This window comes from Canis aureus, chromosome 35, assembly GCF_053574225.1.
Source record: "Canis aureus isolate CA01 chromosome 35, VMU_Caureus_v.1.0, whole genome shotgun sequence".
In the NCBI taxonomy this organism is placed as follows: Eukaryota; Metazoa; Chordata; class Mammalia; order Carnivora; family Canidae; genus Canis; species Canis aureus.
Window position 1 is genome coordinate 258,106 of NC_135645.1, and position 25,072 is coordinate 283,177.

At 43.3% G+C, this 25,072-nt stretch overlaps 1 protein-coding gene and 1 long non-coding RNA gene across 3 annotated transcripts in view; one reads left to right on the top strand and one right to left on the bottom strand.

Annotated features, from left to right (window-relative positions):
- Positions 1-2,472: 2,472 nt before the first annotated feature.
- The window catches only part of LSG1 (large 60S subunit nuclear export GTPase 1), a 31,176-nt gene continuing 8,576 nt past the window's right edge, over positions 2,473-25,072 (bottom strand). The window contains exons 6-14 of the mRNA XM_077884205.1: positions 21,665-21,725; positions 20,131-20,307; positions 14,526-14,936; positions 11,730-11,831; positions 11,462-11,605; positions 9,710-9,833; positions 6,738-6,817; positions 5,820-5,993; positions 2,473-2,970 (exon numbers count right to left, since the gene is read on the bottom strand). Of these exons, the coding sequence (XP_077740331.1) occupies positions 2,791-2,970; positions 5,820-5,993; positions 6,738-6,817; positions 9,710-9,833; positions 11,462-11,605; positions 11,730-11,831; positions 14,526-14,936; positions 20,131-20,307; positions 21,665-21,725 (1,453 nt within the window). The 3' untranslated portion in view covers positions 2,473-2,790. The remainder of the gene's footprint in view (positions 2,971-5,819; positions 5,994-6,737; positions 6,818-9,709; positions 9,834-11,461; positions 11,606-11,729; positions 11,832-14,525; positions 14,937-20,130; positions 20,308-21,664; positions 21,726-25,072) is intronic.
- On the top strand, positions 16,635-24,799 carry LOC144305400 (uncharacterized). Of its 2 annotated transcripts, none has more exons than XR_013372439.1 (3): positions 16,635-16,814; positions 20,001-20,817; positions 21,248-24,799. It is a non-coding gene; the product is annotated as an uncharacterized LOC144305400 (long non-coding RNA). The 2 variants fall into 2 exon arrangements; XR_013372440.1 differs by having other exon boundaries at positions 21,474-24,799.

Consider the following 25,072-nt stretch of genomic DNA (forward strand, 5'->3'; position numbering starts at 1 on the left):
GACTTCTTTCACTTGGCATAATTTTTTTTAAGGTTCATCCATGCTATAGCGTGTGTCAGAACCACCCCCTGCTTTTAAAGATTTTATCTATTCATTGAGACACCCAGAGAGGCAGAGACACAGGCAGAGGGAGAAGCAGGCTCCATGCAGGGAGCCCGACGTGGGACTCGATCACACGAGTGATCCAGGACTCCAGGATCACACTCTGGGCCAAAAGCAAATGCTCAACCGCTGAGCCACCCAGGCTACCCAACTCTCTTATTTTTAAAGTTATGACCACTCACAGGAAAAATGAAACACTATTTGTCAGACATTGTCAGGCTAGAAGCTGAGGACACATTTTGTATTTTTGTTTTTGAAGATTTTATTCTATTTATTTGAGAGCGAGAGGGCAAGAGCAGGGGGGAGGCGCAGAGGGAGAGGGAGCAACAGGCTCCTTGCTGAGCTCAGAACCTGCTGTGGAGCTGGATCCCAGGACCTGGGGATCATGACCTGAGCAAAGTCACTTAACTGAGCCACTGAGGGGCCGCTGGAAACCCCCATGTTTTTTAACTAATAAATGGATAAACAAAATGTGGTACGGACATTCAATGGAATATACTGTTTGCCAATAAAAAGCAATGAAGTCCTGACAGGTGTTACATTTACAAACGAACCTCGCCGACGTCAAGCTAAGTGAAGGACAGTCACAGAAGGCCTCAGCCTATGATTCTATGTATATGAATGTACAGAACAGGCAGATCCATACATGCAGTAGATTAGTGGTTGCTGGGGGCTGGGGGACTAGAGGACCGGGAGCCGATGGCTCAAGGGTCTTGGGTGATGTGGTGACAGTCACAGAACTCTGAATATACTAAGAACATTACGCTGTATACTTTAAGTTGGCGAATTTGCAGGGAATGTGAATCTCTAAAAACTGTTAGGATCAAGAGCATGGAAGCCCATGTCCCCACTTTTTAAGAATTTTATTTTTCCATGTCCCTACCTTTTCCTTAAAGTCTCATGTTTTAGTTATTATACTGTCGTTAAAGCAAAACTTGTTCTACATCAGTGTAGGTTTTGCTCGTTCAGCATGCAAGTTTCTCCCACACAACTAGGCTGGCTTCTCAGTAAAGGGAACCAAGTGTATTTTCAAATGCCAGCGCTGTTCCTCTTCTATCCTGAGCTTTTCACCGAGGTCTCATTTCTCCCACGCTACCTGAGAACATCCTCGGCTCTGCCCCTGCCAGTCTGCCTCAGCCTTGGTCTGCAGTAACCTTCCACTCGGTGCTGAAAGGCTTACAACACTAACCCCTACCTGTTTAGGAGCTTCTCCTGGGCGTACCCGCACTTTGAGAACACGTCCACAACCCCCACGACCGGAAGGCCGGCTCCTGCTAACTGCCCTACTGCTTCAGGCCCAACGCCTGCTACAGGCATCTTCCAGTGCCCTTCCCGCCACCCAGGAAGCGGGTTTTGTTACATGAACAGCGTACTTTGTTTTTTATTCTCCTGGTGGAAGACATTTTCAAATATATCCTAAATTCATTATGGCCACATAGGGCAAGGCTTAACTGCAAATCACAGATGAACTTTGAGGGTCTGTGTTCTTCGGATACAGGTCGTGATACTCTGTTTTTTACAGGAACGTGTATTTTTCTGGAGAAAGCCAGAACTTGCTTTAGATTTCCAAAAATATCTATCACATAAAACAGGGTAAGATCGGAGTTAAGGGAATAGGAATACTGAGGCTCACAGAAAAAGAGAAACGGACGTAAAGCGAGAGGCTAAAACAGCAAACAATGGCACTGTAAGAGTAACCTGTCTCTTTAGATGGTTTTAAGTACCAAGGAGATGAGGGATCCCTATGCCTAAAACAAAAACTAGCTGATCATCTCCCCATCTTCCCACCCCCCCTGTAGTTACCTACTGGAAAACGCAGGCTTCCTTCTGCAGGGGTGCCTCACGTGATGGGGATTTTTCAATAGAAGGTCGAGGCCTTCAGAAGCTTTTAAAAACTACTGACGCGGGACGCCTGGGTGGCTCAGCGGTTGAGCGTCTGCCTTCGGCCCAGGGCATAATCCTGGAGACCCAGGATCAAGTCCCACATCAGGCTCCTTGCATGGAGCCTGCTCACGAGGGGTGTACTGGGTAGGTGTGGGGTTGAGAATCACTAACCTAAATAATGTTCTTGAAAGAAACCATCTAAAATTCCTGTCATGTAGGGCAGCCCGGGTGGCTCAGCGGTTTAGCGCCACCTTCAGCCCAGGGCCTGATCCTGGAGCCCTGGGATCGAGTCCCGTGTCGGGCTCCCTGCATGAAGCCTGCTTCTCCCTCTGCCTGTGTCTCTGACTCTCTCTCTGTGTGTCTCTCATGCATAAATAAATAAAATCTAAAAAAAAAAATAAAATTCCTGTCATGTTTTGGCAAACTGAAACTGTTTAAAGAACATGGAATGTCCAAATGGCAGGGTGTCTACAAAAACCAATAAAACATGTTAGTGGCAATTTAATTTTAAGATCTTTTCAAAAAAACCTCAACTTACAAATGAGTATGCATCTGTGTATCTGCTCACACACATATCCAATCATTTGCGCCCTCATCTTGAGCCCAGCCTTCTATAGGACGAGGTTTCTGGGGCTCCGAGATGACGGACAGCGTTGGTGCTCCAAGGGGCCCCTCTACCTTGATACTGTTTGGTGTGGCTGCGTGCCACAAGAGCAGGGTCCATTCCACGGCATCACAGGCCAGAGCAGCTCCTGTTCTATTCCAGATGCACCACGCAGATGCCATTTCTGCTGCAGCCCAAGCTCACGTGTCCAGGTGCTTGTAGAGTCTACGACTTTTCTCTTTTTTATTTCTGTTGCCATGTTTTTTCCAGGCCTTCCCAGCCCTGCTCTCAGAGCTCATAGTAGCCGCAGTCACCAGGCCACTCCCAGGCTTGTAGCCCATCACAGCCTGGACGCTTTTTGTCAGAGCTCTCACATTTTCCTAGGAAGTAAGACAGCATTATTGGAGACGTAAGCACAGTATTATTTGTGGAGAACGCCAAGATTAGCCGACTTCCACTTCCTTCGCTGCTGCTTTCTCTTCCCATTCTTAACTAAGTTTCTCACATTCTTTGTCCTCAACTTTGCTTATTAGTCTCATAGCTTCAAATACCACCTATTCCCAGCCACCAAGATAGCACTCCCTTTGCCTTCCTCTTCTGTCACACACAGCCAGCCACTAAGTTCCACGGATCCCAGGCTCTAGGATTTTGTGCATCTATCCCCTACTCTCCACCCACCCTGCTCTCGCCCTGGCATTAACTTTCACTGGTCTACTGCAAGGCTCCTCTCATCCAGGGTCCACACTTGCACTAGAGTTCTCCATTCACGTCTCTCTCTTCCTGTCCTCACAAACCTCTGGTGGCTCCCTGAAGCCTGGGGAATCAAGTTCCTATTCCCTCACATGGTATGCGAGTCCCCTTTATGCCTTTGTTCACACTACTCCCCCTGCCTGGAGAACTGCCCTCACCACTCCTTCCAACTGGCACATTTTTGTTTGTCCCTTGGACTCCAGCTTAGATATCACCTCCTCTCTGTGCTTTCACTCACCTACTCTCTCCTCTTAGCTCCAAGGGGAACTGCTCCCCAATCTGGATTTACAAAATACTTGTCTTGTACCTCTGCCATAGACCCAACATGTCATGTTGTTAACTTGCCCATCTCCTCTTGGCTACAATGTGACTGCCCTGAAAACAGTAATTGCATCTCACTCCTTTTGGTTATTCTAGGTCCTAGTGCAGTAGGCACACATAGTAAATGCTCAAAAACATTTCTGTAAACTTGTGATTTTATTTAAGTAGAACACAATGAAATAGCAAAAACAAAAAAACTAAACAAATTTTAAGTTTACTTACTTCAAAAAAAAATTAATCCCATATGATTCTATAAGTGTAAGGCAGTATTTTATCTTTTTTTGTTTGTTTTATAAAGATTTTATTTATTTATTCATGAGAAACACAGAGAGGAGAAAGAGAGAAGCAGAGGGAGAAGCAGGCTCCGTGCCGGGAGCCCGACGCAGGACTCGATCCTGGGTCTCCAGGCACACTCTGGGCTGAAGGCAGCAGTAAACCGCTGAGCCACCCGGGCTGCCCAGTATTTTACCTTCTTCTAATAGTAAAATGTTACTCTAGAGGCTAAAGCTTTGGTAACTATAAGTTTTCAGCTTTCTTGCACATGACCTTTAGAAACATTGTAAACACTTAAAAATTTCATTTACTCCTGCATGCCTATAGTAGGTTCAAGAAAGAACCTATGATCCTTTTGCATACTGGTAAATTTCCTTCTAAAGGCTGCCCAGACAATTCACACCAGGAGCCACAACAATCTAAGTTCTATCTAAGCTTTGCCATTAAGACAAATGTCTTTGAATATGTCACTTACCCTCCGCGAGGCTCAATGTCCTCAGTGGTAGGTAACAAAATGAGGATAATACTATGTGCTGGGCCCGCCATAACAAACTCACTGTGTTTGAGGCACACAAAGCATCGTATAAATACAGAAAAAATCATTCTCTGGATAGAGACGATCCTTACCCTGCTCCAACTTTTCTGGCTGTAGCAGTCACAAAAGCAGAATTTAATAAATATATTAAGTGTAGTTATAGGATTTAACTGTTCTGCATATAAATTTGGTCTTAAAATGCAGCATACAGGGGGTGCCTGAGTGGCTCAGTTAGGCGTCTGCCTTTGGCTCAGGTCATGATCCCAGGGTCCTGGGACTGAGCCCTGCATCGGGCTCCCTGTTCCGTGGGGAGCCTGCTTCTCCCTCTGTCTGCCATTTGCCCTGCGTGTGTGCTATCAAATAAATAAATAAAATCTTTAAAAATAAATAAATAAAATGCAGCATATTAACTGTACCTGTGATATAAACAACTGAAGTTATTAAAATGTACTGGCTCGGAAAACCCAATAAATGGTAGGAAATATTTGCAAAATGGGTTTTATCAGAATATATAAAGAGCTCTTAACACTCAACAGAAGTCTTCTCCTAAGAAGACACACATGTGCACATAAGCACATGAGAAGATAATCAACATCATTTATCCTTAGGGAAATACAAATCAAAATGAGATACCACTTCACATGTACTAGGATGGCTAAAATAAAAAAAGAAAAAATACTGGTAAGGGTGCAAAGAAATTAGAGCTCTTATATGTATTACTAGTGGGAATGTAAAATGGCACAGCCACTTTGGAAAGCTGGGCACTAACTCAAATGTTAAGCATGGAGTTACCATATGACCCAGCAATCCCACTAATTATCTACCCAAGAGAACTGAAAATCTATGTTCACACAAAAGCTTGTACATGAATGTTCACAGCAGCATTATTTATAACAGAAGAAAGGGGAAACAACCCAAATTCCACCTACTGATAAGTAAACAAAATGTGGTATATCCATTCAATGGAATATTTGGCAATAAAAAGGAATAAAGTATTGATACATGGATGAACCTTGAAGTCATTATGCCAAGTTAAAGAGCCAGTCACAAAAGGCCCCAGCGGGTGATTCCGTTTGTGTGGAATGTCCAGGACAGGCAAATCTATCTATGAGAAAGTAGACTAGTGATTGGCAGGGGCTGGGGGGAAAGGGGAATGGTGAGTGACTGCTAATAGGTACCGTGTTTCTTCCTGGAGCGATAAAAATTCTCTAAAATTATGGTGAAAGTTACACAACTCTGAATATACTACAGACTATTGAACTGTATTTTAAAAGAGTGAATTTATGGGTATTTCAATAAAATTGCTCTTTAAGAGGTGAACAGAAGGTAAAGAAAAGCTTTAAAACTTACTTGATGGAAAAAAGTTTTATCAACAATATTTTCAATCTGTTTTGCTTTTTTATTTTCGCCTGGATGTATTTTTAGTTCACCACCATTTGTTTTGTTCTGTAGGAGTCGATGGTGTTGATGCTGGAAGGTCACAGGGTCTCTTCCAGGAGGAGGATGACAGTATAGAAGTTTACCCTACAAAGACGACAAGACGTGTAACAGCTGTGTTATCCCAGAAGAAAGAGGTCCCCAGAGAAGACCTCTCACCACGCATCCTCTGACAGGCTTCCTGCTTTCTGATGAGCTGAGCTGAGCTGAGCTCGGTCACCTGCCTGGAGAGCCCTAACAAACACACTGACTGTAATCCTTAACGTGTTCCACAGGCCTTGCCGGCCCTTGGCCCTCGGCCCCCCAGCCTAGGAGGAAACCTTTCTCCTCTGTGCTCCTCTTCACCTTGTTTGCATTTCTGCTAAAGTATCCATCAGTACAGTGACGTGACCACTTAGAATATTTCCCAAAACAAAACCCGGGACAAAACTGGACAGCAGGACTATCCTAACAGGGATGCTGGGCTGGCTGCACTTGGTCCCTGGGCACTAGTTTTCTGCTTCCCACTGTAGTAAATGCTTTCTATCAACTGTGGTTGGTTTTAACTCTTCTCATCTTCCATAATTTTACAAATGGTAACTAAATCCATAATTTATCCACACAAATATTCTACTAATTCCTTTCTTCCTGAACTGAAGGAAAGAGAGTAGGCTGCCCAATTTTACTCCCGTGCTTCCCAGAGCTCTGCCGCCTCTTGCCAATGACACCATCTCAGTGAGGAAATAGGTCTTTTCTAACTTTTCGAACTCAACAGGTTGCCGGCATCTAAGAGTACGCGGTGAGAAAGGAGGCCTGTTTACTTCAGAGCAACAAGGAGCCGGGCTCACTTACACTGACGAAGTCCTTCAGGATATAGCGAGCGGACCGAGACTGGTCTGGCTGCCCATGGGCGGTCATGAATCCTCGCATGTCTGGGAGGAGAAATGAATGGTGCAACACTGAAGTTAGAAGCCAGAACGTCACAACAAAGATAACCAAAGTGATGGAGGTTTGGTCTGTTACCCCACAACGATGCATCCCAACTCTCTAGCTTTAAAAAAGCAACTATCATCCTAGAAGATATCCTGGTTAGCACTGTAAAGACAGCTGACAATCCAGGAGAACAGACCATATCGTTCTATCTGATAGCCTAGCACCAAATGGTGACAGACATTCAAGCTCTCTCTACTCCAGTTATTTCTTTCATCTCTTAATTTTAAAAACATTGAATCATGGAGGCTACCCATAGAATGCTATGTTATCACTATTATTAGCAAAACCAAAAGCAATACAGTAAGTCTGCCTGTTAGTAATGTATCTAGGTTTTCCCAGTTTCTCAAACACACTACGGAGATCCCTCTAATACTGACTCAACTAGAGGGAGTAGCAGAGCATTGTGGTTAAGAATATGGGCTCTGGCAGACGTGGGATTCAAAACTCAGCTTCCTCACCTACTAGCTGTGTAGCAGGCTCTTCCAGTTTAGAAGAAAACAGAACTCTAGTTCACACAATACACAGAAATACATTTAGGCAGATTAAAAATCTAAAGGAATATAAAAAAAAGATATTACAGGGAAACAGTTTTGTCCTTTTGAGATACAGAAGACCCTCCCAAGCAAAACACCAAATTCCTTTTTTCCAAAAAGGAAAAACAAAAACAAACAAAAAAAGCCCATTAAAATTGTTCACTTCTACAGGGCTAAAGAAACCACAACGAAGTCCTACAAATCATTAAAAGAAAAGATGCATAACAAAGGTGATTCCCAGAAGAAACAGAAATGGCTACATATGGACAGATGTCCTGTTTAACTAATATTTAAAGAAAGGCAAATTAAAAATCATTTAGCAACATCTTTTAAAATGAACTGAGCCTGGGTGGCTCAGTTGGCCGGGCATCTGCCTTTGGCACAAGTCGTGATCCCGGGGTCCTGGGACTGAGCCCTGCAATGGGCCCCCTGCTCCACAACGGCCTGCTTCTCCCTCTCCTGCTCCCCCGCGTGTGCTCTCTCGCTATGTCTCTGTCAAATATCTTTAAAATGATAAAATGAACTGCCAGAAATTATTCTTTACAGACCTGCAGATGATCTTGGAAACTACATATATGTGGTCACTTTTTATTTTATTTTTTAATTTTTTTAAAAGGTTTTATTTATTTATTCATAGAGATACAACTTGAGAGAGAGAGGCAGAAACACAGGCAGAGGGAGAAGCAGGCTCCATGCAGGGAGCCCGACGTGGGACTCGATCCTGGGTCTCCAGGATCATGCCCTGGGCTGCAGGCAGCGCTAAACCGCTGCGCCACTGGGGCTGCCCTGTGGTCACTTTTTAAAAGATTTTATTTATTTATTCATGAGAGACAGAGAGAGAGAGAGAGAAAGAGAGCGAGCGAGCGAGCGACAGCGAGTGACAGGCAGAGACACAGGCAGAGGGAGAAGCAGGCTCCCTGCAGGGAGCCCGACGTGGGACTTGATCCCAAGACCCCAGGGTCACGCCCTGGGCTGAAGGCGGCGCTGAACCGCTGAGCCACCCTGGCTGCCCATTTTTAGTTTCTTTTTTAAAGATTCCACTTATTTGACAGACAGACAGCACACGTGGGGGGAGCGGGAGAGGGAGAAGCAGGCTCCCCCCTGAGTAAGGAGCCCAACGTGGGGCTCAATCCCAAGACCCTGAGATCATGATCTGAGCTGAAGGCAGACACCCAAATGTCCCCAAGGTCTTTTTTAGTTTTAGGATTTTGTGACTACACTAGTCTCATCACAAATGCTTACTTTTTATCCTCTTTAAGTCTTTAAGTCTCCCAACTAAATCAAGTTCAAGTCCTGGTTTAACTGTGCTTCATATCACTTATATATCATATCTCTGTGAGAAAAATACACACTTTTTTCTTTTCTTTGTACCAAATCACTCAAATAAGCTGAACTCCTTCCCAGCTGGTGGCCACTGCTTTAAAGGCATGCCATAAATGCACGGACATGTTTCTAACATTGCTATTTCTTTAGGTAGACAGACACAGGTTCCTCTAGACCATCTTTAAAGTTTATATTTAAGGTAAATAAATCACAATCAGTTGGAAATGATAGGCCGATAGCTCCCATGTAGAACTGGGTTAAGACATGGAGATGGGAGAGCTGTAGACTCATTCTAATGTCAAACAGGGTTTCCCAGGGAGTGTTGGAAGGGGAGGGAGGCTGTTCTGTGTCCCTGTCCTGACCACAGTGCTGTCCCAGTCAGGGCTTTCCTTTCCCATGCTGCCCTCACAGTCTCCTATCCTGCTATGACAGCATATTCATTTTCTTCCCAATATCCCTTTTCTTCTCTGTTTGGGACAAGACTCCGGAGAAAGCCAACAAAGCCTCAGCCAGAACCCCGGTCCCCACCTGGGTTCAATCAGCACAGTGAATGCCCTACGGGCCTTATCTCAGAAGCCTGAGACAGCTGCTGGCACGCCCCCTGCTCCCCCCTGCTCCCCGCAGTGGCTTTCAACTCTGTGCACAACTCTGTGCTGCAGTGAGGGTCTGCAAAGGGCAGACCTGAGGAAGAGGCCAGGGATTCGAATCATGTCCTTCTCTAAGTCGAGAAAGCACTTAATCCTGAAGTGTTATACCACTCAGGCAGCAGTCAGCCCTCTCCCCCTTCCTGCGGCATTCTGAACCCCCCCACCAACGCAGCCTGTGGGCAAGGCCAACAGAGACAACAAAAGCAACAACAGTGGAGGATGACATGACAAATGCTAAGGAAAAATGTGAATTTGTATCTTCGCAGGAGTAGTTCTCTCATTTACTGAGTTACAGTTTGGTCATGTTTTAAAATAAATCACAACTCACATCCATAAGCTGTCAGTAGTTCTTCTGATGTTGGAGGTCGATGGGGATCTTCATCCTCTCTAGGCTTTATAATATTAATGCCATAGGTAGCTTCTAAGACATGTCTCGGAACATTCTGGCAAATGTAAGCTCGTCAAGGAATCCATTCCCTTCAACTGACCCCTCCCAACCTTGGCTTCTGACACATGCTTCTAATTCAACATTTCTAGGACAGAAGCCCTTTTACCTCTCCAGAAAAGAAGTGTAGTTACTCATTAATTTTTGAACACTTTTCTCTTTAAACACCATTCTACCTTGTACCAGGTTATTTACGCGCATGCCCCATATGCCCCCCAGACAGTCGGCAAGGGCAGGGCCATGGCGGATTCATGCTTGTGGTCTCCGCAGGAGCCAACCTAATCTGGCTTATAATAAATGCTCAGTACACGCCTGATTCACAGAGAAGCTGAAAATACACAGAGGAGCATTAAATACTCTAACACCTGTGTTCTCAACTCTCAAGAGGTAGTAAAAATGTCATCTACTATACAAACTGTTGAAAACGCAAACTTTAAATGCTGTACCAGCCCCTCCTGCCACCGCAGCCCCTCCCGCCTCCCAGATGTAAGTGGAGTTTGTGGTGCAGCCGCCAGCCCACTTCTCAGGCTTTCACATTCCCAAGTGTCTGTCAATATAAAGTACTATTCTGTGAAATGACAGGTTTTACAAAAGTGGTGTTATACCTGTATGTAACATTTTGAGATTTACCCAGGTCACTACAGGTAGGTTTAGTGCAGTACTTTTATACAGCATCTTGGCGATATATCGTATTTTATGTATCCTGGTAAATGAATTCTCTCTCATTATTTCTTACAGAAAGAGAAATCGAATTGGGGTGCATACAGAGCTGTGGCCTTCAGGGCAGGCATTAAGGAAGGACTTGTCAAGAACTGTGCAAGGCCAGAAATTTTACCCTACTTAGAAAGTACCAAATCACGTGCCGGTTTCACGCAGTCTCCTACCTTCCACCAGCACCCCTGGAACAGTTAACAGACTAACCTGCTGGCTTGTAAGGAGGGTCAAACCTTGACAACACGGTTCTCAGCAGATCTACCTATGAATGAATGCTTCTTCATGTCAGACACTGTCCTAGATCTTCACATAAGTTAACAAGTTAACTGATTATGCCGGGAGGCAGCAGAGTTCCTAACTAGTACACGTTAGCTGTCCTATCTTGCAAACTGACTTCTCTGTGCCTCACTTTCCTGAAGCTTGAACAAATAGGAAGAGCAGCAATACCCACGTCAAGGGGCGCTTTAAGAATTAAATGAAATTACTTGGTAAGTGTTGTGTGAAGCACACAGTAAGCATACAATAAACATCATTAAATTGGCTATCATTAAATTCTCACAACCAACTGCAAAGTAGTTATTACTGGCATTTTTCTGAAAAGAATGTTTCTAGAAGGTTAAGCAAGCTTACCAAGGTCACACATATAGTCAAACACCAGAGTCAGGACTCAACTCGGGGCTGAAATCCACAGCCTGGGCTCTTCCATTCATACTAGGGACATTGCTGCCATCAGGACACAAGGTTCTACTTCTGCAGTCCTGACGCTACCTCACTGTATAAACTTGGGCAGATCACTACTGAGTAGTTCAGGTTTTTCCGTCAACAGCAATCCTAAATACATCCAATGCAAAGCGGGGTCCCAAACCACTCGAAGCCCTAATATACATATAATAACCAGTCTTTGCAAAGCAGAAAGGATATTAGTGACACAGGGGGGACGTGGTCTCTCATTTGGTCGATTGGGAGGATTCCATTGCAGATCATCTCTGCCTTGGTGGAGACAAAGGATGGCATCACCAGGCCTGGGCAGTCACATAAGCAGAGGCCAGGCTCCACATAGAGAGTCTGAAAGACAAGGGAGAAGTTTCTGTCGGGCACACAGCGGAGGAAGGGAAAAGAGCAGCACACAATAGTGAGGACCTTCAGAGAAACACCCAGAGAGGGGCACCGGCTGGTGCTGCAGAAATACCTGGAAATGCTTGGTGTGGCCGGGTGTGGCAGACACAGACACTTTCTTGTCACCCATAATGGTGTTGATTGTGGAACTCTTACCAACATTCGGGTAGCCCACCTGCGGGAGACACCTAAGTTACTCAAGAGTCAAACAGTACACCCATCGAGCCAAAGATAATACAAACACAGGACAGCAGCAGCTTAAGTGTTTGGCTGCTTCAAAAGATTATTTGAAATAGAGGCTGTTTGTTGACAGTTTCCTGCCCTGTGGCGTGGGTGTACGTACTCAGACACGTTTCCAGTGGGAACAGTCAAGCTAAGTACATTTGATTGGTATTGGTCTTGCTGTAACAGCAGGTGTTACAGTAATCCTCAGCCCCATTTCCGGCTCCCCCCACAATGTCCCATCATGCAGGCATCTCATGGTTTCTGTATTTTCCACACAGGGGGTGAAGTCGAGGATCAGAATAGGTATTTTAATCATCACAACATACAATTCATTTTTAAATTTTAGTAACCTATTAGCAAGCCTCTGTCTTACGGGTTAAAATTTTAAGTGGTTGGGATCCCTGGGTGGCGCAGCGGTTTGGCGCCTGCCTTTGGCCCAGGGCGCAATCCTGGAGACCGGGGATCAAATCCCACATCGGGCTCCCAGTACATGGAGTCTGCTTCTCCCTCTGCCTGTGTTTCTGCCTCTCTCTCTCTATCATAAATAAATAAAAAATTTAAAAAAAAATTTGAAAAAATTTTAAGTGGCACACTGACTTGATAGGTGCAAACAAGCTACTGGAGTTCTTCGGTTACACTTAGCAGAATCATATAAGGGTTTGCAAATAAATGCTCAAATCGTGCCAGCCTTGCTCCAGGCTTTTTCTCAGACTTTTCCGTGTGCCTCTAAATCCAATTCCCTCTTACGTGGTTCCAAGAATCCTCCATCAGTATGACTAAAAGATTATAAATACCGACTCCATTGGAAAGCGCCCAAACCTTCCACCTCTATTACAGGCCTCTTAACAGACAAGTTTCACTATTCTGGTTTCCACTCTCACTGCTCTCCACACTTAGCCATGCTGTCACCTACTGTTCCATGAATATATTTCCATTCCTGGGGCTTTGCTTAAACATTTACCTTCTGTTTGTCTGGAAGGCCCTTCCACTGCTGCTTTGTTGAAGCCTAATGTTATACTTTAAGGTGCAAGCTCTTACATAAAAATTTCAGATAACTGTTCATTAATCTCAGTATTTTCCTCATGCTTTGTGCTTATTTGTATTTTGATTAGATGACATATTACTATTTGTATAGATGCCTTTTGCTGGTGGGGTGCTTTTGTGGCTGTCATCTGCTCCACTTTCTGCAGTTCAGGCTCCCTCACTATACACTCCAAAGGCCGCTGGCTGTCCTCCTCTCTCACTCACCATACTTGGAACTACATGCTCTGGGAGGGTGGGGACTCTGTCTGTCTGGTCTCCTGATACATGGCTAGGGACCAGCAGGATGCCTGGCCTGTGGCAGGTGATCAATAAATGTTCACAGCAGGAGTAAATTAACCTAGTCTCAGGTTTTCTAGTGTAAAACATTCAGAAAATGAAGAGTCTGTTTAGCATCTCCATACATGTGAGAAAGAAAGAAACTACCTTTTAGGGAAGCTGGGCTTTCTGATGGCATGTAGAAAATGAATTTTTAGCAATAATATAAAGAAATGAAGCTGAAAGAAATGATGTAAGTTCCCCAAGGTTTATAGCAAGTGAATCCATTCACAGTAGCACTAGGTCTGCCTGGCTCCAGGGGCAATTCCTTTAACTAGTGCTCTATGTCTGTCTCTCACAAATAAATAAATTTTAAAAATAAACAAACAAATAAATAAATATATATTTATTTATTTATAAATCTTAAAACAAAGATGTTGACCTGCTACAATCAGTGACTAGGCTTGGGCGGGAGGGGGGTATGCATGTAACTTAAGAGCTAGAAGATTTTAAATCTGCCACAATCTATTTCTCTCACAAGTTTGATCTCTTGGATGAGGCCTTTAACATACCTTCTCTAACATCTTATGTTTCCTTAGCTAAAGATGGGACCTCTGGAGCTGTGCTGTCTGTCTTTAAAGTCCAAGCACTTCTCACAGCCACCTCTAGAATTAGCATATACACAGCTAGGGATGTGATCTCCTTTCCCTTGTTCTTAGGCAACTAAAGCGGCAGCCATGCTTTGCCTGGCCCGAAAGATGCTGGGATTCTCCTTAAATTGCAGGTGGAACATTTACAGTACAAGCTAGCAAGGACCACTTCACACCAAAAGCCGATAGAGGGTAAGATTACTGAACTGCAAGTCTGAAGACAACCTTAGAAGTTTTCTCATTCTACTATCTCTTGGTAAGCCACACGTGTGGTAGGGCTGAACTGGAAGACGGGAGAAGATAATTAATAGGAATAGGGGCATAACCAGTGTAAGCCTTGAGAGAGCTCGTTCTTTAGAGTTGGGCTTTACCTATTCCCACAGTGCCAGTGGGCAACAAGAGGGCAATAACGTCTCCTAGGACACCAAAAGCTTGGTTCGGCCCTTGGGTTCCAGTGTAGCTACCAACAGATTGGAAATAAATGGTGGGGCGCCTGGGTGATGCAATCAGTTGGGTAGTCAACTCTTGGTTTCAGCTCAAGATTTCAGGGTCGTATGATTGAGCCCTGTGCACTGGGCTCTGCACTCAGTGCAGAGTCTCCTTGGGATCCTCTCTCACTAAAATAAAATATATCTTAAAGAGCAAACAAAAAAGGTACCCATGCAATAACAATCTCAGGACCTATCTCATCTTACCAGTCCAACCGTAAGTTGTCCATCTTTCATCTTCTTCCCAGTGTGTAGCTGCTTAAAGATTTCCAACAATTCCTGCCTTGATACCAGATGGCTAAAATTGTGTGTGTGCCTCTTCCGCAGGGTGTTCCTCCCCTGAGCCTCAGAATCCGCAGTGCAGCTTCCCTGCCAGTCCCGGCCATAGGCCTCTTCATTGGGGTTGCCGTCCTCTTCCGAACATGTCTGCCAAACCTCCTCCTCCTCCTCCTGACAGTCCTCATACTCACTGGCATCTTCATCACTAGTGGTAACATCACTAAGTGAGAGGGAAGCCCTGTCTGGGAGATGTCTAGGCTCACTGCATGGAACTGCAGCCTCTTCACAACCGGACTTCTCAGACTCGGCTGTGTTGGCTTCTCCAGCACTCCTGTTCACCTGTTTTCAATGAAATGAAAGAAACCAAAAAGCTCAGAAGGGACAACAATGGCACCTTTCACTCTAGTGAAAGTACTCAGGGTTGGTTATCTCAGATGAACAGAGGGGAAGCCAAGTAAGTTATAAAGGAAACCAGAAAAGGTGAAAATAGGGAGACAAGGCAGGCCTTTTGGTGAAAGGACACAATAAACTATTAACAGTAGTGCCCTCTGGAGATGGGAGGGGCAGTGGACCTTCGCTTTATATATTTCTATATCATTTGAACTTTGTACAATGTCTGTTACTTTTGTATCAGATGTATATAAAACATCTTTATGTTTTTTAAGATTTTATTTATTCATGAGAGACAGAGAGAGAGAGAGAGAGAGAGAGGGGCAGAGACACAGGCAGAGGGAGAAGCAGGCTCCATGCAAGGAGCCTGACACGGGACTCGATCCCGGGTCTCCAGGATCAGGCCCTGGGCTGAAGGCAGGCGCTAAACTGCTGGGCCACCCGGGCTGCCCTAGATACATCTTTAAAAAAAGGTAAGCGTTTAGAAAAGCCTGTGTCAAGCTGAGTTCTTTGGCAGTACATTATTTTGCACCAGGCTGTAGAACAAAGCATTTCTCATTAACAATTAAACATTTAATATTCTCTTCTTTGCACAAAGCAAGAAGGGAAACGTTTATACTTTGAGTTTTTTACGTTTGCATTTTTAAAGACCATGGTTTGCATATTTAAGGAAACTGCTATTTCTTCATAATTGCCTTTAATAACTCAAAGCACTGTGGAGCATAGCACCTTCTGGATGAAATACATGAGCAACGAAACATGTGAAAATCATACACATATATACAAAGAACAAAAATAATTTACTCTTCAGGGATATGTTAATTCTTAAGAATTCTGACAATACAAGCAAAAATAAGACAATATATAGTATTACTAATTTGAATCAACAAGAGTGAGCTGGTTTGCATCTAGAAGTGATACAAACCTTGTATAATTTCTAAATTACCTAGTGTTAGAATGAATAACCATAATAGAAGAGGACACAATGAACTCAGTTAAATAAGTATCCTAAATTTTATTTTATTTTATTTTAATTTTTTTTTTTTTTTTTAGTATCCTAAATTTTAGTAAACTAAATCTAAACTAGAGATATAAACAAAATGTCAGGGAAGATAGGCATGATTTCATGATCAAGGCTAGGCTGGCAAATCAAAAGGCAACATGGCAGCATGGCTTATAACAGAGCCACAGAACTGGAAACAATTTCTATGAGAAATGAGCAATGAATGTAAAGAAGATGGCGTGTCTTCACTGTGAGCTTTTCTGAATCATTTCAAAAATATGAAACAAACAGAAAACAGTAATGTGAACTGAACGTGCATTAAAAAAACTAAAACTGAAGCAGTTTAGCTTCAGGAAAAATGATAAAGACAACAGAAGGACTTTGTGGTAGTATAGTAAACCTGAAAAGGGAAAAGTCAATCCCTTGGGGAAACACAGTGCAATTTAACAGATGGCCAAGAGAAAACCAGGTACTCAGCTTGAAAACTGTCATTTTTCCCCAAAAAAGAAGGGGTTAACAACTGTAAAGGAAGAACCAAACTTCAGATGGTTGAGAAAACAGTGACTATTAAACTATTCCTAGTAAGTTCATGTTTGATACTCAAATGACAAGTGTGATTACAGCAGTGATGTCACAATGGTAGCTAGTTATTGGTCTTGGGAAATCATGAAAAATGGTAGATACTTCAGAAGATGTGGAAGGAGTAAATGATGGCTAACTTCAAAAGGGAGAAAGTGTACTTTCCATAACTACACACTGCGAACCCAGTCATACACGGGAGCAGGTCTACAAGGTAGCTGGTGAACCCTAGAAGACAACTGAAGGTAGTAGCAAGGGTTCCCTGAGAACAGATTATGCAAAAATGGAATGTTCTACTTGGTTAACAGTTCAGGGAATATCACATTAGTAGTTGCAGAAAGTAATCTTTTTTTCCTTTCTTTCTTTTCTTTTTGTTTTTAAAGACTACCTATTTATTCATGAGATAGACAGAGGGAGAAGCAGCCTCCCCGTGGGAAGCCCGATGTGGGACTTGATCCCACGGCCCCGGGATCACGCCTTGAGCTGAAGGGAGATGCTCAACTACAGAGCCACCCACCCAGGTGCTCCTCTTTACCATTTTTTTTTTTTAAGATTTTAATTTATTCATGAGAGACACAGAAAGTTAGAGAGGGGCAGAGACACAGGCAGAGGGAGAAGCAGGCTCCTCACAGGGAGTCTGATGCAGGACTCGATCCTGGGACTCCAGGATCACGCCCTGGGTCAAAGGCAGGCGCTAAACGGCTGGGCCACTCAGGGATCCCCTCTTTTTCCATTTCTTTTTTTTTTTTTTTTTTTAATTTTTATTTATTTATGATAGTCACAGAGAGAGAAAGAGAGGCAGAGACACAGGCAGAGAGAAGCAGGCTCCATGTACCGGGAGGCCGATGTGGGAATCGATCCTGGGTCTCCAGGATCGTGCCCTAGGCCAAAGGCAGGCGCCAAACCGCTGCGCCACCCAGGGATCCCTCTTTTTCCATTTCTGACAGTTATTGGGTTGGTACATCAGGGCTAAGCCATACAGTGATAAATATTTAAAAACTTCAGTAAAACATCAGCTTCCAGTAAAGACTTGAAACAATAGAGATAATGGCTAAGAAGACAAACTGAAGCCAATAATGTTTAAGAGGACAAACTATGGGGATCCCTGGGTGGCGCTGCGGTTTAGCGCCTGCCTTTGGCCCAGGGCGCGATCCTGGAGACCCTGGATCGAATCCCACATCGGGCTCTCGGTGCATGGAGCCTGCTTCTCCCTCTGCCTGTGTCTCTGCCTCTCTCTCTCTCTCTCTCTGTGACTATCATAAATAAATAAAAATTAAAAAAAAAAAAAAAGGACAAACTATGAAGCCAGACTACCTGAAGATAATAAGCATTTATGTTTCTTATTGGGATGATTAAATGAAGACAATGTATAAATTGCTTAGGACAGTGGTGCCTGGCACAGGATAAGCTTTCTATGGATTTTTATTAACAGGAGTAACAACTGAATAATTACTATTGTTATATCCTTGTGAACACATCTGTACTCATTACATCAGAACCTTTGGTTCAGAGGGCTCAGTTAAGTTCACAGAAGGTTACAGAGCTCTCTCCTTGGTCCGGTTTTAACAATGTTGCCGATGACTGGAAAGAGTATCAGAAGGACAAACACAAAATTTGCATATTCAAAGCTAGGAGAGAAAAGCAAATTACACAACCAAAATGAATTCTCTACCTTAGCCCCAAATCATGAACAGTATTTCAGAGGAACCGTACTGTCCTAAGTTGAGGTAAAAATAAGATGAAAAACCTTTTCCACATGAGAGACTTAAGTGATGAGACTTAAGTCTTTTTGGTTGTTTACAGATTAAATGAGCTAAGAGTGTAACATAGCTCCTCTGAGATACAGTGAATTAACAAAAACAGAATTACTGGGAGGATCCGGATGACATGGAATAATCAATTGTCCCTCTGAATACCTAACATATGTAATTAGGTGCCACCAATTTTAAGTGTTTTCCTGATTAGGCAGATAGGCATCTGAGATGAAGAGTGCCCCAGATAACGTGTCCAAGATGAATAAGAACCCAGAAAACATACACAGAGAAAACGAAGGGGACAAAGAAAGAGTCCTTATATCAAAGGCTAGGGAGGCTGACTTAGCTTCACTAAACTGAAAAACTTTCTAAATGTAGACAAAGAGGGGGCTAGCTGGTCTCTGTCATTTAATGTAGTTAAAAAACAGAGATTATATGACTTTGCCATGGAGGTGAGGGAAGGAATTCACAGAGCTAATCTGTGAGCTCATCAAGAGGAGGACATTGTATTCACTGACATTCAGCTCAACGTACAAAATAATCTCTAGACGGCTGACAGATATGAGAAAAGGAAAGGAAAAGGCTAGGAAAAAAGATACTTTAAGTCTCTTCTGGCTCTAAGATTTTTTTTTTAAAGATTTTATTTATTTACTCATGAGAGACACAGAGAGAGGCAGAGACACAAGCAGAGGGAGAAGCAGGCTCCCTGTTGGGGGAGCCCGATGTGGGACTCAATCCCAGGACCCCAGGATCATGCCCTGAGCGGAAGGCAGATGCTCAACCACTGAGTCACCCAGGTTTCCCTAGCTCTAAGACTCTACTACTGATTTCATTTGATAGTCATTATTAGCTAATAGTTGTATTTTTTTTTATTAGAAAATAAACCTGAGGGCTGGCTCAGTGGTGGAGCACGTGACTCTTGATCTTGGGGTTGTAAGTTCAAGCCCATACTGGGTGTGGGACTTAAAAAAACAAAATAAAACAACAAAAAGACCAAACCCAAACCATTTCTGTAAAGTTTGAGTTAATAGATAACATAGTAGGGCCACCTGGGTGGCTCACTGGCTGAGTGTCTGCCTACGGCCCAGCGTGTGATCCTTGAGTCCCACATCGGGCTCCCCACATGGAGCCTGCTCCTCCCTCTGCCTCTGCCTGTGTCTCTCCTCTGTGTCTCTCATGAATAAATAAACAAAATCTTTAAAAAACAAAAAACAGGGCAGCCCGGACGGCTCAGAGGTTTGATGCCTCCTTCAGCCCAGGGTGTGATCCTGGAGTCCCGGGATCCCACGTCGGGCTCCCTGCATGGAGCCTGCTTCTCCCTCTGCGTCTCTGCCTCTCTCTCTGTCTCTATGAATAAATAAATAAAATCTTAAAAAAAAAAAAAAATAACACAGTATATCTTTAGAATTACTTCAGTTGTTTGTTTTGAAAACAATGTCGAAAGAACTTCTAATCACGTCCTGAGGAGTACAGGTACATACTTTGGTTGTACTTGCCTCCTGCTAAAAACAATTATAAGGTCATTATGAAGCTTCCTATACAATTTCCTTTCAAAAATCTAAAAAAGGAAAAAAGAAAAAAAAAAAAGAAAAAAACCATCAGTCTATAACACAGAGCCCGAGATGTCAGACTATTTGATGGCCAGAAAAAGTAACCCTGTGACTCATTTTTCTATAGGTCATCCTACTATCAGAACATTTAAGGAACAAACAAAAACCCTGGATTCCCATAAACCTTCAGTGAGAAAAACAAAGCTTACTGAAATCCTCCTCCCAGAAACACAATCTGAAAAAGCCCCCCAGGTTACCTCAGAGTCCCCAGTTGGTTGAATAGCTGCAGCCAAAGCCGACCAGAAGATAATCTTCACATCTTCTTTTTCAAAATATGTGGCCCAGGCGCTCCGCTGCTCAACAGTCAACAAGTCTGCCTTATTTATCAAAATGACGTTTTCCTTACTATCATCTACTTCTTTCACGTAACATTCCTAGGCAAGACAAATATATTTAGAAAGGCCTCTTCAAGCAAGTGAAAATTGGGCTAATTATATTTAAAGTCCCCAACTAGAACTAAAGTTTTTACTGCCCTCAGTTTTAAGTCAGTCCTAATTTAAATTTTTTATCTTGGTACATTCTACTGACCCTTTCAGTAAGCTCTGAAAAAGTTAGGTCATATACACCTAGAAATATCCTCAGCAGAAGAAACTGGAAAGGGTAAAAGGAAATGCTGTCCTACCCTGTCAAAGTATAACAGATTCTCTTCCTTTAAACAATGTAGTTCCTCTCTTTAATAATGCTGAATTACTTCACACAAAATTAAAGAATGGCAAAACTAGGAGATCTGTCAGCCAGCAGGGACTATTTTTCAGCCAAGTGATGGCAGCCAATAATAAGCTCATTTTTTCATATAAAAAATATTTTGAGGTCTAAAAGAAAAACAAGACTCAGTAATTGGAATTAATTCCCAACCGCAGCTCTTCATTAGGAGACACACCCAGGTATAAAAGCTGACTTCAACAGGAGTTCCATCATTAAGATTTTTGTTCCTCACCAGTGGATTTAAAATATTCTGTACTATTACTACTATGGACTCAAATACTAATAGGAACGCTTCAGATGTGTACAGTGTTTAATTAATTTAAAACCTGTATCACATTATTTCATGTGGTCTTCACTCCTTAACTGTTACTCCCTCTGGTGTTTTACAAACTTAGTTTGCTTGTAACATATCACAGAAGGTAACAACTAAGGCGTGAGGAGAGACTCTGATGAGACAAGACAGTAAGATGTGGGTAATAAGCACAATGCTACTTCAACTGATGTCTCTTTTTTTTTTTTTTTTTTTTTTTTTCAACTGATGTCTCTTAAATGAGAAACACTGGCATATGTCTCTTAAGAAACTGGCTTCTATTTTTTTTTTTTTTTAAGATTTATGTATGTATTCATGAGAGACCCAGAGAGAGAGAGGCAGAGACACAGGCAGAGGGAGAAGCAGGCTCCCTGCAGGGAGCCCGACGTGGGACTCGATCCTGGGTCTCCAGGACCACAACCTGAACCCAAGGGAGGTGCCCAACCACTGAGCTACCCAGGCATACCAAGAAACTGGCTTCTAAACTAAAAGGTAGAAAGGTCATGTGATTGTCTCTTCCTGCAGATGGAAACGCTTGTTTTCAAAGGAAAACACCTATCTAAACAGCGACAGTACGGAAGCGCCTGACCCTGGGAGGAGAGGGCCCTCCTTAAACACAGCTACGGGAGAGAACAGAATGTTTGCTGGCAGTTATGCTGTCCCTCCTGCTGTGGCTCCAAGGACTGCACATCTGAATCCTGTCACACTTTACTTACCAGATCCTCACATCTAAATAGGAGTGGGTTTCGAGCATCTACTATCTGGACCACAATATCACTGTAAAAGAAAGGGGAGATTCCAATCATTGTGAAGTGAAACACGGACCATATAATAATCATAGCAAACATTTTCCACTATTGTGCCCTTTACACATTTAATGTTTTAAGGTACAATTATCTCTAGTTTATATGTGAGGAAACTACAGCTTAAAATAGGGAAGTCACCAGCTGCCGAGTGATGGAGTTGGGCCAGAGGATGTGCCTGCAATCCTCACATTCTCTTGCTGTTACATGTCCTAGAGAGCCTCTCATGATGTTTCACTGCTAAAGCTTCAAGTGTATCTTCTAGTAAACTCTCCTGGTGAGGCAAAGAGTATTCCAAATACTTTAATCCAACATGAGGCCTATTGTATACTCAGTTTCCAGAATACACTGGTGTTCAGGCCTCTACAGAAAACTGATAAATCACTTGCTGATAGCTGCCACCATCAAAGCCTGTATCTTATTTAAACCCAGGGCTGATGAGACAAAGCATACATCTAGCAAATCATCATCTACCTACTGCAAAAATGTGTTTGAATCACTCAAACACAAAACAGGAAAAATCAACTCAAGATGCCACACCAAAGCAGAAATGAGGGTCCTGTTTCTTCGGTCACACAGGAGCTGCAGCAATAAGAAGACTTTCTGTAGCTGACAGCAAGCTCCTCAGAGCGTTCACAGATGCAGTAGGGACTAAGCAGCCTAGCACTGCACAAAGAAATCTTTCACTTTCCTGGGAGGATCCTCCTTCCATTCTGCCTCCATGGCTAGGAGAGATGCTCTAAGGGCCAGCGGCCACTGCCACTGCAAGGAAATGAGCTGCACACACGCTCACAACAGTCGCCTAAAATCCCACGCCTAGTTAGCCAGTTCTGAAGTAATGATCATGCAATTAGGCTAGACAGGGAGGAGATGTATTAAATCAAGCTTACCATTTAAGGCAGGGCTTTGACAAAGTGCATTTTCTTTCAGGATGGTTAAATATCCAGCGTAATACTCTGATTCAAAGGAACTCACAGACTTGCTAGTTTATTGCAAACTATTGTTAAATTCTCTAATTAAGTGGGTCATGATATTTTTTCTTTAATGTAGTATCTACCACATTCAAGCTGTGAGGATTTAACAGTAAATTCAACAATGATTACAAAATACAGACCAAGCCTAATAAACAAGGATTGCAGAGTCCACAAACATTAGGTCTACCTACCAACATGCAGAAAGAATACTGAGCTAAGAAACAGCAAAATGAAGACCACTGGCTCTGTGAGCTGAATGAGACTGCAGGGCGTGGACCATGTACCAGGAAAAGCTTCCTGGAATACACTGTTCGGCCCTCAGGGCCCTAGCAGCTCCCTGAATCTCAGTGACAGGGCACACATCAAATCTTTTCCAAAATTAAAGAGGCAGATGGCTTAGCTAGCGTGTTACCAAACAGGAGACATCTGCTGTACAGATCATACCAATAAATATTTCCTGTTAAAAAATGTGGCGGTAGTTGCTTTATTAATAATATTTCTACATAATTCAGGTCCACGTCCATGTGATATAAGCTATATACCTTAAGGTACAGACATGCTCTGTCTTATAAACAGAAAAATACCACATAATGAAAGTAATGGCAAGTAATAGTGTAAACTAATTGAAGTGAGGCATTTCAACAAGTACAGGCTCCCTCTGGGAAAAACCAGTTGCTTATTTAGGGACATAAAGTGCATATAGTGCCTTTCTGTCAAATGTGAAAGAATGAACATATATGGTTCTCTCTTTAAAACCTATAAAAATGAACGTAAACTCTGAAGCTCCTTAGGACAAAGAGGAAGAACAGCAGCAATGAGACCCGGAAGCCCAGTCAAGAAGCAAGCCTGTTCACACCCCAGAACCCAGGGAACTTGGGATTAGAAGCATCAGATGAAGGTCTCTCAGCAAAGTGAAGGGTTGGACTGAAATCAATCTGAATGAGGAGCTCTTAGGTCTGCTCTCCTGTTCTATCCAGCTAGGCAACCACAATCTCCTATCCCCCCAATCTCCTATCCCAATGGCAGAAGGCTAGGTGATTATGGAGAAAATGAACCTGAGAGGCTGCAGGATTGGAGGACCTCAAGCACAGAAAAAGGTGGCAAAAAGTACTGAAAAAAGGGGGGATTATCTAAGTCTACATAACAGATGGTGAAACGTGCAATCCCCTTGTATTATACCACCACCTTTAGCCATGTTCTTGGCAGATCATTCTTTTAGGAAACTGGTTCCAGGGAAAACACCTATAGATCCTAACATCTTGGAGTATTCCAACAAAATAAAATTGATCCCTACTCAGTCTTGTTTTTTTTAAAGATTTTATTTATTCATGAGAGACACAAAGAGGCAGAGACACAGGCAGAGGGAGAAGCAGGCTCTCTGCGGGGAGCCGGATGCGGGACTTGATCCCAGGACCCGGCGATCATGACCTGAGCGGAAGGCAGACACTCAATCACTGAGCCACCCAGGCGTCCCCCTACCCAGTCTTGTACAGTGAAGTCCACCAGTTGGCAAATTCCACCCAACAGGTGATCCTGTCAATCTTATAATGCTTTGTTCTTAAATATGACCACGATGGGGCACCTGGTGGCTCAGTCAGGTAAGCATCTACCTTTGGCTCAGGTCTCTATCCCGAGGTCCTGGGATGGAGCCCTGAGTTGCTGAGCAGGGATCCCGCTTCTCCCTCTGCCCTTCTCCCGCTCATACTCTCTTTTCTATTGCAAATAAATATCTTAAAAAAACATAAGAATGGGCAGCCCAGGTGGCTCAGCCACCTTCAGCCCAGGGCATGATCCTGGAGTCCTGGGATTGAGTCCCTGCATGGAGCCTGCTTCTCTCTCTGCCTGTGTCTCTGCCTCTCATGAATAAATAAAATCTTTAAAAACAAAACAAAAAATATAAGAATGCCCAACAAACATTACTTAGCATCTGAGGAAGGCCTCTTATGTAAAAGCCAGAAACCAAAATAAATAGAAAAAAAGGAACAGAGAGAAAAGACAGATAACCACAGGAAGTAGGAGAAAACCTTAAAAAAAAAAAAAAAAAAAAAAAAAAACAAGCAAAAAGCCAAAACAATACTGTTAAATATGCAGATGGGGACGTTCCAAGATGAGGTTTCAGTATGTTAAAGCTTATTAGCATCTCTTTGGAAGCGGCAGTACACATGTTCAACTGCTCATGAGGCCTGAAGATCCACTGTGCTCCAGAGGTTCCCCAGGAGAACCAGTGGGTCTTTCCAAGCCTCATCCTGCACAGAGCCTGGGGATCAGCGGCAAGCATCTACTTTTTTCAGGCTTAGAGATTTGCCTTGTTACCCTGACCTCTCCTTACCCCAGCCCAAGAGCCCTC